The sequence below is a fragment of the Periplaneta americana genome, chromosome 6, assembly GCF_040183065.1.
Source record: "Periplaneta americana isolate PAMFEO1 chromosome 6, P.americana_PAMFEO1_priV1, whole genome shotgun sequence".
NCBI lineage: Eukaryota > Metazoa > Arthropoda > Insecta > Blattodea > Blattidae > Periplaneta > Periplaneta americana.
The window spans coordinates 156075084-156089054 of NC_091122.1; the positions used below are offsets into that span (position 1 = coordinate 156075084).

General features: G+C 37.4%; 1 protein-coding gene across 1 annotated transcript in view; it reads right to left on the reverse strand.

Annotated features, from left to right (window-relative positions):
- ec (echinus) overlaps nt 1–13971 on the reverse strand; it is a 419892-nt gene that overhangs the window by 234638 nt on the left and 171283 nt on the right. Inside the window, exon 2 of the mRNA XM_069829354.1 lies at nt 1942–2179. Within this exon, the coding sequence (XP_069685455.1) occupies nt 1942–2148 (207 nt within the window). The 5' untranslated portion in view covers nt 2149–2179. The remainder of the gene's footprint in view (nt 1–1941; nt 2180–13971) is intronic.

Below are 13971 nucleotides of genomic sequence, written 5' to 3' on the forward strand. Positions count from 1 at the left end.
GAAGAAAAGGGGAGACACACAGAAGAAAAGGGGAGACACACAGAAGAAAAGGGGAGACACACAGAAGAAAAGGGGAGACACACAGAAGAAAATGAGAGACACACAGAAGAAACATGATGAGACAGAAGAAAAGGGGATTCCACACAGAAGAAAAAGGGGTCCACACAGAAGAAAAAGGGAGGACACACAGAAGAAACAGGGAGGACAGCAGAAAAAGAAAGAACATACAGGAAAATGAGGGAGGACAAACAGGAGAAGAAAGGGAGAACAGACAGGAGAAAAAGGACAGACAGAAGAAAAAGAGAGGAGAGCAGAAAAAGGAAGAACAGACAGGAAAAAGGGGAGGACAGACAAGAGAAAAAGGACAGCGGAAAAAGGGAGAACAGATATGAAAAAAGGGAGGACAGACAGGAAAAAAGGGGAGGACAGATAGGAGAAAAAGGACAGCGGGGAAAAAGGAGTACAGACATGAAAAAGGGAGGACAGACAGGAGAAAAGGGACAGACAGAAGAAAAAGGGAGAGCAGAAAAAGGAAGAACAGGCAGGAAAAAAGGGGAGGACAGACAAGAGAAAAAGAACAGCGGAGAAAGGGAGAACAGGCATGAAAAAAGGGAGGACAGACAGAAAAAGGGGAGGACAGATAGGAGAAAAAGGACAGCGGAAAAAAGAACAGACATGAAAAAAGGGAAGACAGACAGGAGAAAAAGGACAGCGGAAAATGGGAGAAAAGACATGAAAAAAAGAGATGACAGGCAGGAAAAAAGGGAGGACAGACAGAATAAAAACAGAAAGAGCAGCAGTAAAAAGGAGTACAGACACACAAAAAAGAGAAGAGAGAAAGGAGAAAAAGGAAGGACAGGAGAAAACGGGAGAACAGATATGAAAAAGATAGACAAAGGAAAAAAGGAATAGACAGGTGAAAAAGGAAGAACAGACTCGAAAAAGAGAGAATACAGAAAAAAAGGAAGAACAGATATAAAAAAAGAGAATACAGGGGAAAAAGGAAGAACAGACAAAAAAAGAGAAAAGAGGGGAAAAGAGAGAACAGACATGAGAAAAAATGGGAGAATAGACAGGGAAAAGGGAGGACAGACAGGAAAAGCGACGACAGGAATAAATACCACACACAGGAAAAAAGTGACGACAGACAGGAAAAAAGAGTTCACAAATAAGGAATTGAGAAGAAATAGGAAATAAATTTGAAAAGATAGAAGAAAGGATAAAATGAGAATAAAGATGTACAAGAAAATAAATAATATAGGGAGAAGAAAACTTGGGAAGAATAAAAGAAAAGAACTAGAAGAATACTAGAAGAGTAAAGTGAAGAACTGAAACAAAAATTCAGAATGAAAAGAGAGATTTAAAATTAATAAGAAGAGAAAGAGAAACAAAGAAAACTAAAAATGAAAATAAAGTAAAGCAGAAGGAAGGAAGAGAGAGGAAGAGATGAGAAAAAACGGAAGTAAAAAAATGTAAAAAAAAACTGAAGGAGCTGGAGAATAATGAAAAATAAATAAAAAATGAGAAGAGCCAAAGAGCAATTCGAAAGAGGGAGGGATAATGTAGAAGGAATTAACGAATAAAAGGCTAATGAAAATGGGCTAATATGAAAAGAAAACGAGAACGATATGCGTGTATTTATATTACAAAAGCAACTGAATAATGTCAGAATTGTAAACCTCCGACTACCATTTTCTGTACTTTCAGGTCTTTGTATTGCTTCTTTCTCATCCTATAACATGTAGCTATTAAGCACTTACGTCTTGTAGTATTTGTATTAATTTATTCAGCCCATAAAAGTGACGTCTATAACGGACAACAGATAAGAGTTTGGAAAGCAAAGGTCAAGGCATATTGTAATACCGGTATAGTAAAGGTTTTTCTGGACGCGTAATAAAAGATGATCTATTCATCAGATAAATAAAATCAAGGACTGCTTACTTGGACAGCGCTGTTAAGGAAGCAGTTGTTTTGTCCCGGCCCGTTCAGAAGTCCCTTGGTGCTGGTGAAGGCAACAGAGTCCCTGGAAGGCGCCATGTTCGCTAGGTGGTTGTACTTGCCCACTTGTGCAGCCTGATCCTGTGACGTCATGTCCGCCATATTGTTGTACTTGAGGGCCGAGCCATGGTGTTCTAATGTCGATGTCATATTCGTAAAATTATGTCACCGGTGCCATTTTCTGAAAAACAAAAAATGAAAACATCCTAAACAACAATTTCAACATAGCGTGTGTCTCACTTACGAAAAAGTGTATATATAGAAGCCGATAATTCATGCAGGAAAATGCAAGATAGACAAAAGAAGTGGGAGATTTTAATTTTGTTGTCGGTAATACACGGATTATTTTAGTAGGCTTAGATTCATTGTCATTCTTAAAAGTATTTATTTCAGTCACTGACTTCACAGCATATGTTTAAGGTGTTAAACCTTTGCATTACATGTTTAAAAGACGTATGAACGTTTTCGTTGGACTACGCCAACATCATCAGATACGAAGTACATTTCAGCAATATCAGTACTCTCTACATAATCTCTACAAATACAAAACATATTTAGTGGCATGCAGAATAAAACATATTAAAAACCAACACGGTTGTGATACACATTGACATTCTTGTATGACTGCCCTCATTGTCAGTTAATTAAAATACACGTGTAGGTTACAAAATATATATGTTTGCAAGTCTTCACACATGAGATAATGAAGTAACATGATATAAAAGGGATAAAAATAATAAAATATAAAATTAAGGTAAATATGTTTTATGAATGAAGTGTTGCAAATTACAGTATTTAATTACATTTATTGTATCCCTATTTCTGTTTCCCAATATTGCACATATTTCAACCATTCAGAACGTGTGTATCATGGTTTGTGTCTCGTAATTTGTCTTGAATATTTTTCAAATTAATATGGTTGTCTTATAAATGCCAATATATTATACGTTGAGATGTTTAATGTTGATCAGTAATGTATATTTAATTTGACGATGATACTGTTCATCCAATCTGGAAATAACTGAAATCAATAAGTTGATGACCCAATTTTAAACAAATTTAAAATTTAATTTGTGTTCTATGTTAAATATAAGGAAACTTACATGGCAATGTATTGTCGATATCCAATACTGTAACCGTAACAAACTGTGTGATAAGGCGCAAGTCAATTGTCAGAATTAACTGAAAAAGATCAAATGTTAAATAAATCACTATTAATAATATTGATGAAGCATTGTTTAGCTGATTGCTGCAATTTATTAAACATGGAGCATTGGACTGGTGAACAACGAGGATTTGCTGTAAAATCTTATTATCTGAATGGTCAATGCGCAGAATCTGCTCACAGAGAGGTTGGCCACCACGTTCAACTCCGTCGTCATGATCCTGTGGTCTCTCCATCTTTCAAAATTAAAATGCACAATTACCTAATTCAACAGGCATAATAAATTACACTCGCTATTAAATGTAATACACGTAAGAAATAATTAATAATTTCAATTTTTTTCAGACTACTTAAATGGATTGATTTTCTCTTCATATGTTTAACAATGATTATATTTAAATATCTAAGTAATTATATTTTTACTTCATAAATGATAGTCCTAAGTAATTATCTTTACATTTATAATGTATTCAGATTACATGGTAACTTAGAAAAGTTTCAATAACAGTATTTCACATATTATTATTATTATTATTATTATTATTATTATTATTATTATTATTATTATTATTATTCATTTTACGCACTGCCAAAGAAAATGTATTCAGTGTACAAACTTCATTCAGTAAGAAATTAATGCATTACCTCGATCTTTCATTACTTAAATATTACACGTAACACAAATAAGTAACAAATTTAACATTCATATCTACATTGTAGCCCTTATTATTCTGAAGTTACATGTAGTAGGCCTACTCATTGTAACAAGATGTATCATTCAACCGTTCCTAACCGCTTTGTTGATTATATTGCCAGTTTAGACGGTCATGAAATCGTGAACATGAAGAAAACAGGCTGCCATTCCATGGATACTTACTTCTTAATTGTTCTGAGTTTAGACGGCCATTACAGTGCATCTTATAACCTCTCCAACTTGAAATATTTATTTAAAGTAAATTTGTGCTATCGTAGAAAAAACATTGTATGACACACATTCGTAAAGTCATCTTTTTGGGCGTCATGTCAAAAAGAGAACCTTTACGAACTTGTCTCATAAATAATATTTTACCTTAATGTGTAACTATTTAAACTTTGATATTATGTTCAATGTTGCTTATGTTTGTGAACACATATAGATAGTAAGTTTATGTTAATAGGACAATTTTTATTTTATTTTGTAAATCATCTCGCGATCCCCCTCAGCTCTTTACAACAATCACTGCTGAATACAGGGTGTTAAAAAAAGTATCCAATATTTTAGGAGGTGCTAGGCGAATTCTAAATAAGGCAGTAGAGCAAGTGGACAGCTTCAGATACTTGGGGTGTACCATAAGCAGTAACATGAGCTGCTGCCAGGAAGTCAAAAGGAGGATAGCAATGGTAAAGGAAGTTTTTAATAGAAAAAGGAGCATGTTCTGCGGATATCTAGAGAAATAACTAAGGAAGAGACTAATGAAGTGCTTTGTGTGGAGTGTAGCATTGTATGGGGCAGAAACATGGTCATTACGACGAGGTGAAGAGAAGCGAATAGAAGAATTTGAAATGTGGACATGGAAAAGGATGGAGCGAGTGAAATGGACAGAGTAAGAAACGAAGCTATGTTGGAAAGAGTGGATGAAGAAAGAATGATGCTGAAACTGATCAGAAAGAGTAAAAGGAATTGGCTGAGTTACTGGTTGAGAAGAAACTGCCTAAAGATGCACTGGAAGGAATGGTGAACGGGAGAAGAGTTCGAAGCAGAAGAAGATATCGGATGATAGACGATATTAAGATATATGTATCATATGCGAAGACGAAGAGGAAGGCAGAAAATAGGAGAGACTGGAGAATGCTGGATTTGCAGTGAAAGACCTGCCCTTGGGCAGAACATTATGAATGAATGAATAACAGAGAACACAATCATTTAATAACATATGTAGGCCTAACAGATAAGTGAATTAGCACATGTTTATACCAGTGAATTGAATGCAAAGATTAATGATATAGTAGAAGGTATCAATTTTCCATGGCTTGGGTGTTGCTTATTGCGGAGGGTGTAGTCGGCTCGTGATATTAAACCGAATAAGCTATTTGATCTTTCTTTTCATCCCAACAATATATAATTACATGCTGTCATGGCGTAACTAGCTCCTTTCATCAATATGTGCCCACGCGTATATGGAAATCTGGCAACACGGGCCCAGGTAACCCGGTAGCGTGTCTCTGTAAGGAAATGCTTATCAGATCTTGGTGCATTATTCTGTCCCCATCTACTCCCCCATCCTATCCGACATTAATTTCCAAACCGATGCACCAGGATACTGCCGCGGAAGGGGATACATATGACGCTTTAAAAAGCTAACTAAAGCAACGTAACGTAAACTTATATCTGTAATCTATTCTCTCTCTTGTGCCATACCTGAAGACTCGAACGTCAATGCGCCGTCAAGGATTATTGTTGCTACCACAGTACATTTCTTTGTTCGCTGTTACATTTCCAGGTTGCATTTCTTTGTTTATTTAGTGCTGTTAAAATCTTATAAAATGGATAGATATATTTTGTTTTGATTTTTTATTTTTAGTACTCTGACGTCCATGATCAAAATAAGCCACTTGAGACTGAATGATCAGTCATCGGCAGAGATATAATACAATATCTGTCGCTTTTTATTTACTATTTCGTAAGATTTTAACCTAACAGCACCGAAAAACAAAGAAATGGAACCTGTAAACATAACATCATCGAAAAACAAAGAAATGCAACCCGAAAAAATAACAACGTTGAAAGACAAACAAATGCAAAACGAGAATATACAGAATACGTTCGTTTCGATATAGAACAGAGTAAGCACAGTCGTAGACATTATCATCTTTGAATAGGAAAAAAAAAAGTGTACCATGGCTGGTTAGAGTTGGTACAATGCAACGTGAGATACTAAGTTGCAGCTTTAACATTTTCCCCCCATTACTTGATCACCTGGATAAATTTAGTGATTCACTTCACTACTCACAATACTTCTCGAATACACGCATGATACAGATACCACGATAGTTGTCATTTTATAACTGTCAGGTTGGCACAATTTAATATATTTATCACACGAGGCAGGCTATGGTAATTAATTTCACCAGTTTTATTCAGATGGCTTATTATATATAATTATACTGTATTTTATATCACGATAATGTAACATACAAGTAATATAGTGCAGAAATATAATATTATTTCTTTATATAGCGAATTGTGTGTGAAGTTACTGTTCTCATCACATTACATAATACAACTTTTTAATAACATTAGTACCGGTACTTCAGGTTCAAGGTTGGTAGCATTGAAGTGCCAACCATATTTGATCTTTGGTATCTTACCTTACAGTTTGTTTTGAGTATAAATGAGGCTTACTGTTCTATATTCACTTTTAACACTTTTACAATCGCTGATTAATTTTAAAACTTCTACACTGTGTTAACTTTTTAGAAAATTATCTGGCTGACTAGTTTTGAAGTGTTATCATTCATTGTCCAAAGCCTAGTGAGGGTCACACGCTATCTTCTGGTTTCCTGTTGTGGTGGAATGTGTTCACGATTGTGTCAAAAAAGCTGTATCTTTTGAAATTTAGTTGAGTGTTCAGGATGTATGGAGAGGAAGAATTGGGAAGGCCATGGTCCGAAAACTGACCGAAGAGTCATAGATAGATGGTTCAGGATGTGCTGGAGGTGTGTTTTTATATGTTTGAAATTTTCATACTGTTTTAGAGTGTCAAGTTTCTGGTTTTTTGGCTGGATGTGTAGTATTTTCATGTTCGTGTCTATGTTGCTGTAGTTGTGATTGGAGTTTGTGATGTATTATGCATAGGTTGAATTGTTGTGTAGTTTGGTTACGGCTGTTATGTTTGAAATATCTTCCAGTCTGTCCAATGTAGAAATCATTCCAATTGTTGCATGACAGTTTGTATACACCTATTAAGTTGTATTTTTATGTGTCTTGTCTGTGTGTTACGATGTTTTGTAATGTGCTTTGTGTTCTGTATGCAATGTTGCATTTTAGTTTCTTGAAAGATGATGCAATCTTGTATGTGTTCTTGTTTTCGTAGCCTATGTTAGTATGATGTATTTGTTGTGTTCTTGTGTTTGTGTTGAGTTTTCTTGTTTGTGTTTAGTCTCTCTTATGATGTTAACTATGTTGGGGTTGTATCCATTTTCCTGTGCTATGTATTTGATAGTGTGTACTACTTCATTCATCAGTGTGGTTTCAGGCGTAATAGATCGACTATTGATAAGATGTTTTGTATTCGATAGATATTTGAGAAAAAATGGGAGTATAAGGGTACAGTACATCAGTTATTCATAGATTTAAAAAAGGCGTATGACTCGGTTAAGAGAGAAGTTTTATATAATATTCTTATTGAATTTGGTATTCCCAAGAAACTAGTTCGATTAATTAAAATGTGTCTTAGTGAAACTTACAGCAGAGTCCGTATAGGCCAGTTTCTATCTGATGCTTTTCCAATTCACTGCGGGCTAAAGCGGGGAGATGCACTATCACCTTTACTTTTTAACTTCGTTCTAGAATATGCCTTTAGGAAAGTTCAGGATAACACAGAGGGTTTGGAGTTTAATGGGTTACATCAGCTTCTTGTCTATGCAGATGACGTGAATATGTTAGGAGAAAATCCAAAAACGATTAGGGAAAACGCGGAAATTCTACTTGAAGCAAGTAAAGAGATAGGGTTGGAAGTAAATCTCGAAAAGACTAAGTACTGGTATATGATTATGTCTCGTGATCAGAATATTGTACGAAATGGAACTATAGAAGTTGGAGATTTATCCTTCGAAGAGGTGGAAAAATTCAAATATCTTGGAGCAACAGTAACAAATGTAAATGACACTCGGGAGGAAATTAAACGCAGAATAAATATGCGAAATGCCTGTTATTATTCGGTTGAGAAGCTTTTGTCATCTAGTCTGCTGTCAAAAAATCTGAAAGTTAGAATTTACAAAACAGTTATATTACCGGTTGTTCTGTATGACTGTGAAACTTGGACTCTCACTTTGAGAGAGGAACAGAGATTGAGGGTTTTTGAGAATAAGGTTCTTAGGAAAATATTTGGGGCTAAGAGGGATGAAGTTACAGGAGAATGGAGAAAGTTACACAACGCAGAGCTGCACGCATTGTATCCTTCACCTGACATAATTAGGAACATTAAATCCAGACGTTTGAGATGGGCTGGGCATGTAGCACGTATGGGCGAATCCAGAAATGCATATAGAGTGTTAGTTGGGAGGCCAGAGGGGGAAAAGACCTTTGGGAAGACCGAGACGTAGATGGGAAGATAATATTAAAATGGGTTTGAGGGAGGTGGGATATGATGGTTGGGATTGGATTAATCTTGCTCAGGATAGGGACCAATGGCGGGCTTATGTGAGGGCGGCAATGAACCAGCGGGTTCCTTTAAAGTCAGTAAGTAAGTAAGTAAGTAAGTAAGTAAGTAAGTAGTACTACTTCATTATAGTCCTGTTGGTTCATAGGAATGTTGATGATTCTATGTATCCAAAACTACACTACATACTAGAAACAAAAAACAATACATCCTTTTCGACACAATAATGAACACATTCCATCACAACAGGAAATCAGAAGATTGCGCGGGACCTTCACTAGGCTTTGATCAATGAAGAATAACACTTCGAAACTAGACATCCAGTAATTTCCTAAAAAAGTTAACACAGTAAAGAAGTTGTAAAGCTAATCAGCGATAAATGAGGCGTGATCTAACCAAGTGTAAGTAACCGGTGATGATAATGGTGCACCGAAATACATTTTAATCACTGTAACTTTTAATCCTGGTTTCGTAACCAATGGTTACTGGGTTTATAACCGAAATTGCACGTCGTCACTAATGTCTTTCTTAGAAAAAGTCACGCACAGTCATCGATTCGCTCCACAACTGAGTACTCTGTCATGAATTCGCCGGCTCAGCCGACATGGTGAGTGCTATAATCTAATGTGTGGTTATGAAGTACGGTACATAATGACGAAGTGCTGACTGACCTCGAAGCCTGAGTGGCGCACCAGCAATGTCGGGCCTGTGTTCTTGGCCCGGGCCGCAGAGTGTGCAGGAGCGCGTGGGCGCAAGGGGGCCTCCGAGAGGAGCTGGGTGGTCCTACTTTACGCTGGTCTAAAAGAGATTCGTTGGCAATGGGAGTTCAATTTGCATAGTCTACTGCACAAACGCTGCCGCTGTTCTGGCCTGGAGATAAACCGCTCGTTCTCAGAAAAGAACAGACTTCTTGGCGTCTGCGAAGAAGTGCTACATTTGAATTCAATGACAACTCCGCGATCTCCTGACAGCTACCTGTCAAAGGCGACAAGGATTTCGTAACATTTATTGTGAATCTCAAAGGTAACAGGGATTTCGTAACCTTTCTTGTGGATATATATTATTTAATGTACCGAAGTACATGTGATATTTCCATGCAGATATTCTGCGTCATCATACGATGAAAGAGTAATGGAACGGAGGAAAATTCTGTCCGGCGCCGGGATTTGAACCCGGGTTTTCAGCTCTACGTGCTGATGCTTTATCCACTAAGCCACACCTGATACCACCCCGGCGTCGGACAGAATCGTCTCAGTTTTAAGTTCCAACACTTGGGGTTCCCTCTAGTGGCCGCCCTCTGCACTACGTCATAGATATCTATGAACGAAGGACTGGAGTCCACACATGTGCTGAGGTGCACTCGTTATGAGTGACTAGTTGGCCGGGATCCGACGGAATAAGCGCCGTCTTAAATCACAAGTGATTTACGCATATCATATATATTACAGTATTTAATATACCGAAGTACATGTGATATTTCCATGCAGATATCACTTGTGATTTAAGACGGCGCTTACTCCGTCGGATCCCTGCCAACTAGTCACTCATAACGAGTGCACCTCAGCACATGTGTGGACTCCAGTCCTTCGTTCATAGACATCTATAACGTAGTGCAGAGGGCGGCCACAAGAGGGAACCGAAGAGTTGGAACTTAAAACTGAGACGATTCTGTCCGACGCCGGGGTGGTATCAGGTGTGGCTTAGTGGATAAAGCATCAGCACGTAGAGCTGAAAACCCGGGTTCAAATCCCGGCGCCGGAGTGAATTTTTCTCCGTTCCATTACTCTTTCATCGTTTCTTGTGAATGTCAAAGGCAACAGGGATTTCGTAACATTTATTGTGGATGTCGAAGGCAACAGGGATTTCGTAACCTTTCCTGTGGATGTCAAAGGCAACAGGGATTTCGTAACATTTATTGTGGATAAAGTTGCTGTTCGACAAACTTAGTCATTATACAGAGTGTTAAATATCCAATATTTCAAATTCTTCTATTCGCTTCTCTTCACCTCGTCGTAATGTCCATGTTTCTGCCCCATATAATGCTACACTCCACACAAAGCACTTCATTAGTCTCTTCCTTAATTCTTTCTCTAGATATCCGCAGAACATGCTCCTTTTTCTATTAAAAGCTTTCTTTACCATTGCTATCCTCCTTTTGACTTCCTTGCAGCAGCTCATGTTACTACTTATGGTACACAAGTATCTGAAGCTGTCCACTTGCTCTACTGCCTCATTTAGAATTCGCAAGTTTACTTTCTTTACTTTTCTTCCTATGATCATGGTCTTCGTCTTGTTTGCATTTATCTTCATCCCATACTGCTCACAGTTGCTATTTAGCTCCAGTAGCATATCCCATAGTATCATCTCCTCTTTTGCTAACAACGCCAACATATAATACAGTGAAACCTCTCATTTACGGACATCGAAGGGACGTAACAATCTGTCCGCATCTGGGAAGTGTCCTTTATTGGGAGGGAGGCTCCTCAATCTAACAGTAAATTTATAATGTGCATTATGTATCCCTTCACCCTTTAAATGAAATGTATTAGGCTACTGTAGTTTAATTCTAAATACAGTATACTACAGTAAATTCTTTGCAACTTTGCACTGCAGTTGATAAGACCGAAAAAGAAAAATACAGTACTGTGCGATGTAATTTTATTCTAGATCTACAGTTATGTAGTATTGTAATTTACAGTTTTCAACTTAACCTTTACGTTCAGGTGCCATGTCTCTCGAAATAGTACAACTGATTGAAGTGAAGAGAATAATCCTACTAACCTCATCATGTGTCGAATACAATTTCACGATTGCCGTAAACTTGGACCCATCAGACAGGTTAAATTTTATGACTTTGTTTATCCACCCGCTTCCAGTTAACAAGGGGTAGCCGTCTGGGCTAGTGGTAACGTACGAGCCCCTTATTGTCTTCTTTCATGTCAAAGAATTTCTGTACAGTTCTCAAAACTGAATTTTCCATTTTTGTAACACATTAGGTCTTGAAATCCAAGTTCTGTTCGCAGTCAGGAGGTAAAGCAAGCTTTAGGACTGTGAAACAGCTGTCCGTGTCCGTGTCTGAGAGTGTCCGTAAACGAGAGTTAATTTTATCATTATTTCTATATTATTTCAGTTGGGACATAAAAATCTGTCCGCATATGAGGAGTGTCCGTATCTTGGGGATGTCCGTAAGGAGAGGTTTCATTGTATAGTAGGATCGTTCTATGCATCCCCAGTTAAAGACAGAGGCTACCGCACGCTGAGCGGTTGCCTTTTGAATTAAAATGGTCCCCCAACCTTTTCTGTCCACTCGGGGGATGGGGTAATCTCTGTTTCCGCTTTCTGAGGCAAACATAAATGTTGCCAATTCTCCCCTGAATGCTAACACTAACTGCAGTCTTTCTTAACTTGTTCAAACAATTCACAAGTGTTTTTGTTCGCTGTTTGAAAGTCTTCTATAATTTTATTATTATTATTATTATTATTATTATTATTATTATTATTATTACACTTGTTTTGTGAAGTATATTGTAAATTACTTAGTTTTTTTTACAACTCCAAGATAGCAATGGTAGATGAACAGCAATGTTAAAGACATAATTAACTTTATGAAGCATAATAATATTACCGTGCCCAACCCCATACCCATCAAGGCTGTTATGTTGCAGGAAATCAAATCAGCCAATATCAGTAAGAAATATGCAGTGGAGGAGCTCGCAGCAGCCTCATGGATACGAAGTGTTACAACTTCCTACGTACCACTGTATTCTAAATCCTTTAGAAATGATCTGGCACCAACTAAAGTCTTATGTTAGGAAAACAATATTACCCCGACTTGAGTCTAGTGTCTTAACTTCTGCGTGATGGAGCTGCAACAATCGGTCTCCATAATCGTTCCTCCTGTGTTCAACATGCAATTAAAACGGAAGAGAATTACATGAAACACGATAGGGACAGTAACCAAGAGAGATCTGTGATTCATTTAGGAGAGAGTGACGACGAATAGAGGTAAAAGAAGCAAAATGCTGTCATATTTTATTACATATACCACTTTAGGTTTCGCTGCGGATTTAGACACGAAATACAAATTGATATTATCTTCTTTCGGTGTTACTTATTATTATTATTATTATTATTATTATTATTATTATTATTATTATTATTATCATTATCATTGATATAAGTATGAAAATATATTAATTTGAAGAAGTTGACCGTACAATGGCTCTATAATGGATATTTATACACACAATAACTCAAAATTAACCATTCATTAATTCGTGATTGATTGAATGAAAGTACAATTTGTTATATAGAAATAAATATACGATTGTTTCATACCCACGAGGGGAAGTCAATGTAAAATGTGACAACTGCGCGCCTAGAAATTTCCGCACGCGTCCCTTGATGACCGGGGCGGAACGTGCGGCTAAGTTCTTCTATCAACAAAAGAAACCGACTGGAGATCCTTTGAAAAATCCTACTATATAATAAAAGGGACAACAAAATTCCTGGATTATTAAAAACCTTCAAAACATCGAGGTGATTGGAAATCGAAGGTTATTAAAATCTAATTTTCGTCCATTAGGCCGTGCCTCAGCTCGATTATCTAGTTCTTGAAACAGGATTAAATTCCTAATCGCGATCATATGTGTACACGCTACAACAGTGATCGCGGTTAGAGTCTGTAGTCAGTTACTATTATTCTGCAGTCTAGACGTCTTTCAGAAAATTACATTCACTCGGTTACAGTTCGGACAAGGAAATACTTTGAAACTTAAATCTTTGTCACGTGTTCTGGCGTCCGTGACTGACTCCCTCGCAGGGATATGTAAATTCCTGTGGGCAGAACTCTCTGCAGACGGCGCCACGAGACACTTGACGTCAGCAGCCACCCACTACCATGTGCTTCAGTTCTGTCAACTTTGCATAACGCGGAGGCGGCGTTGTAATGGCCATCTTCACACAACGGAACAAATTGCCTGCGCTGTCAGCGTTGTCATCATTAAGCCTTTAGCGGCAGTCAAACCCTGCAATCTGACAACCAATTACATTTCTCCGAGATGAATAACTCAATTTGTCTTTCATTACGAGTATCAAGTTTGTCTGCAAAGTACGTAATCACTATACATCTGCACACTGTTGCAGGGCTGTGGAGACTGCTGTGAGAATTAATAAAATTAGTGGAATATTTCTTGATTAAAGCCCGTAACACACTTGAAGAGTTTTCGCTAGCGAGAAATGTGTTGCGAGGAAATTAAAAGATTGATAACGGATTCAAATGTAAGTCCATACACTGGAAGAGATTCTCGTTCGAGGCAAAACCTCGCGCGAGTTTCTCGCTGGAATCGGTAGCTCACAAGCAAACGTTCTGATGGAGGCAGATAAAGAAGTTACATTTTTTTCTTTTCACCATGTTAATAATGTCAAAAGAAGTGCTTATACAAATTT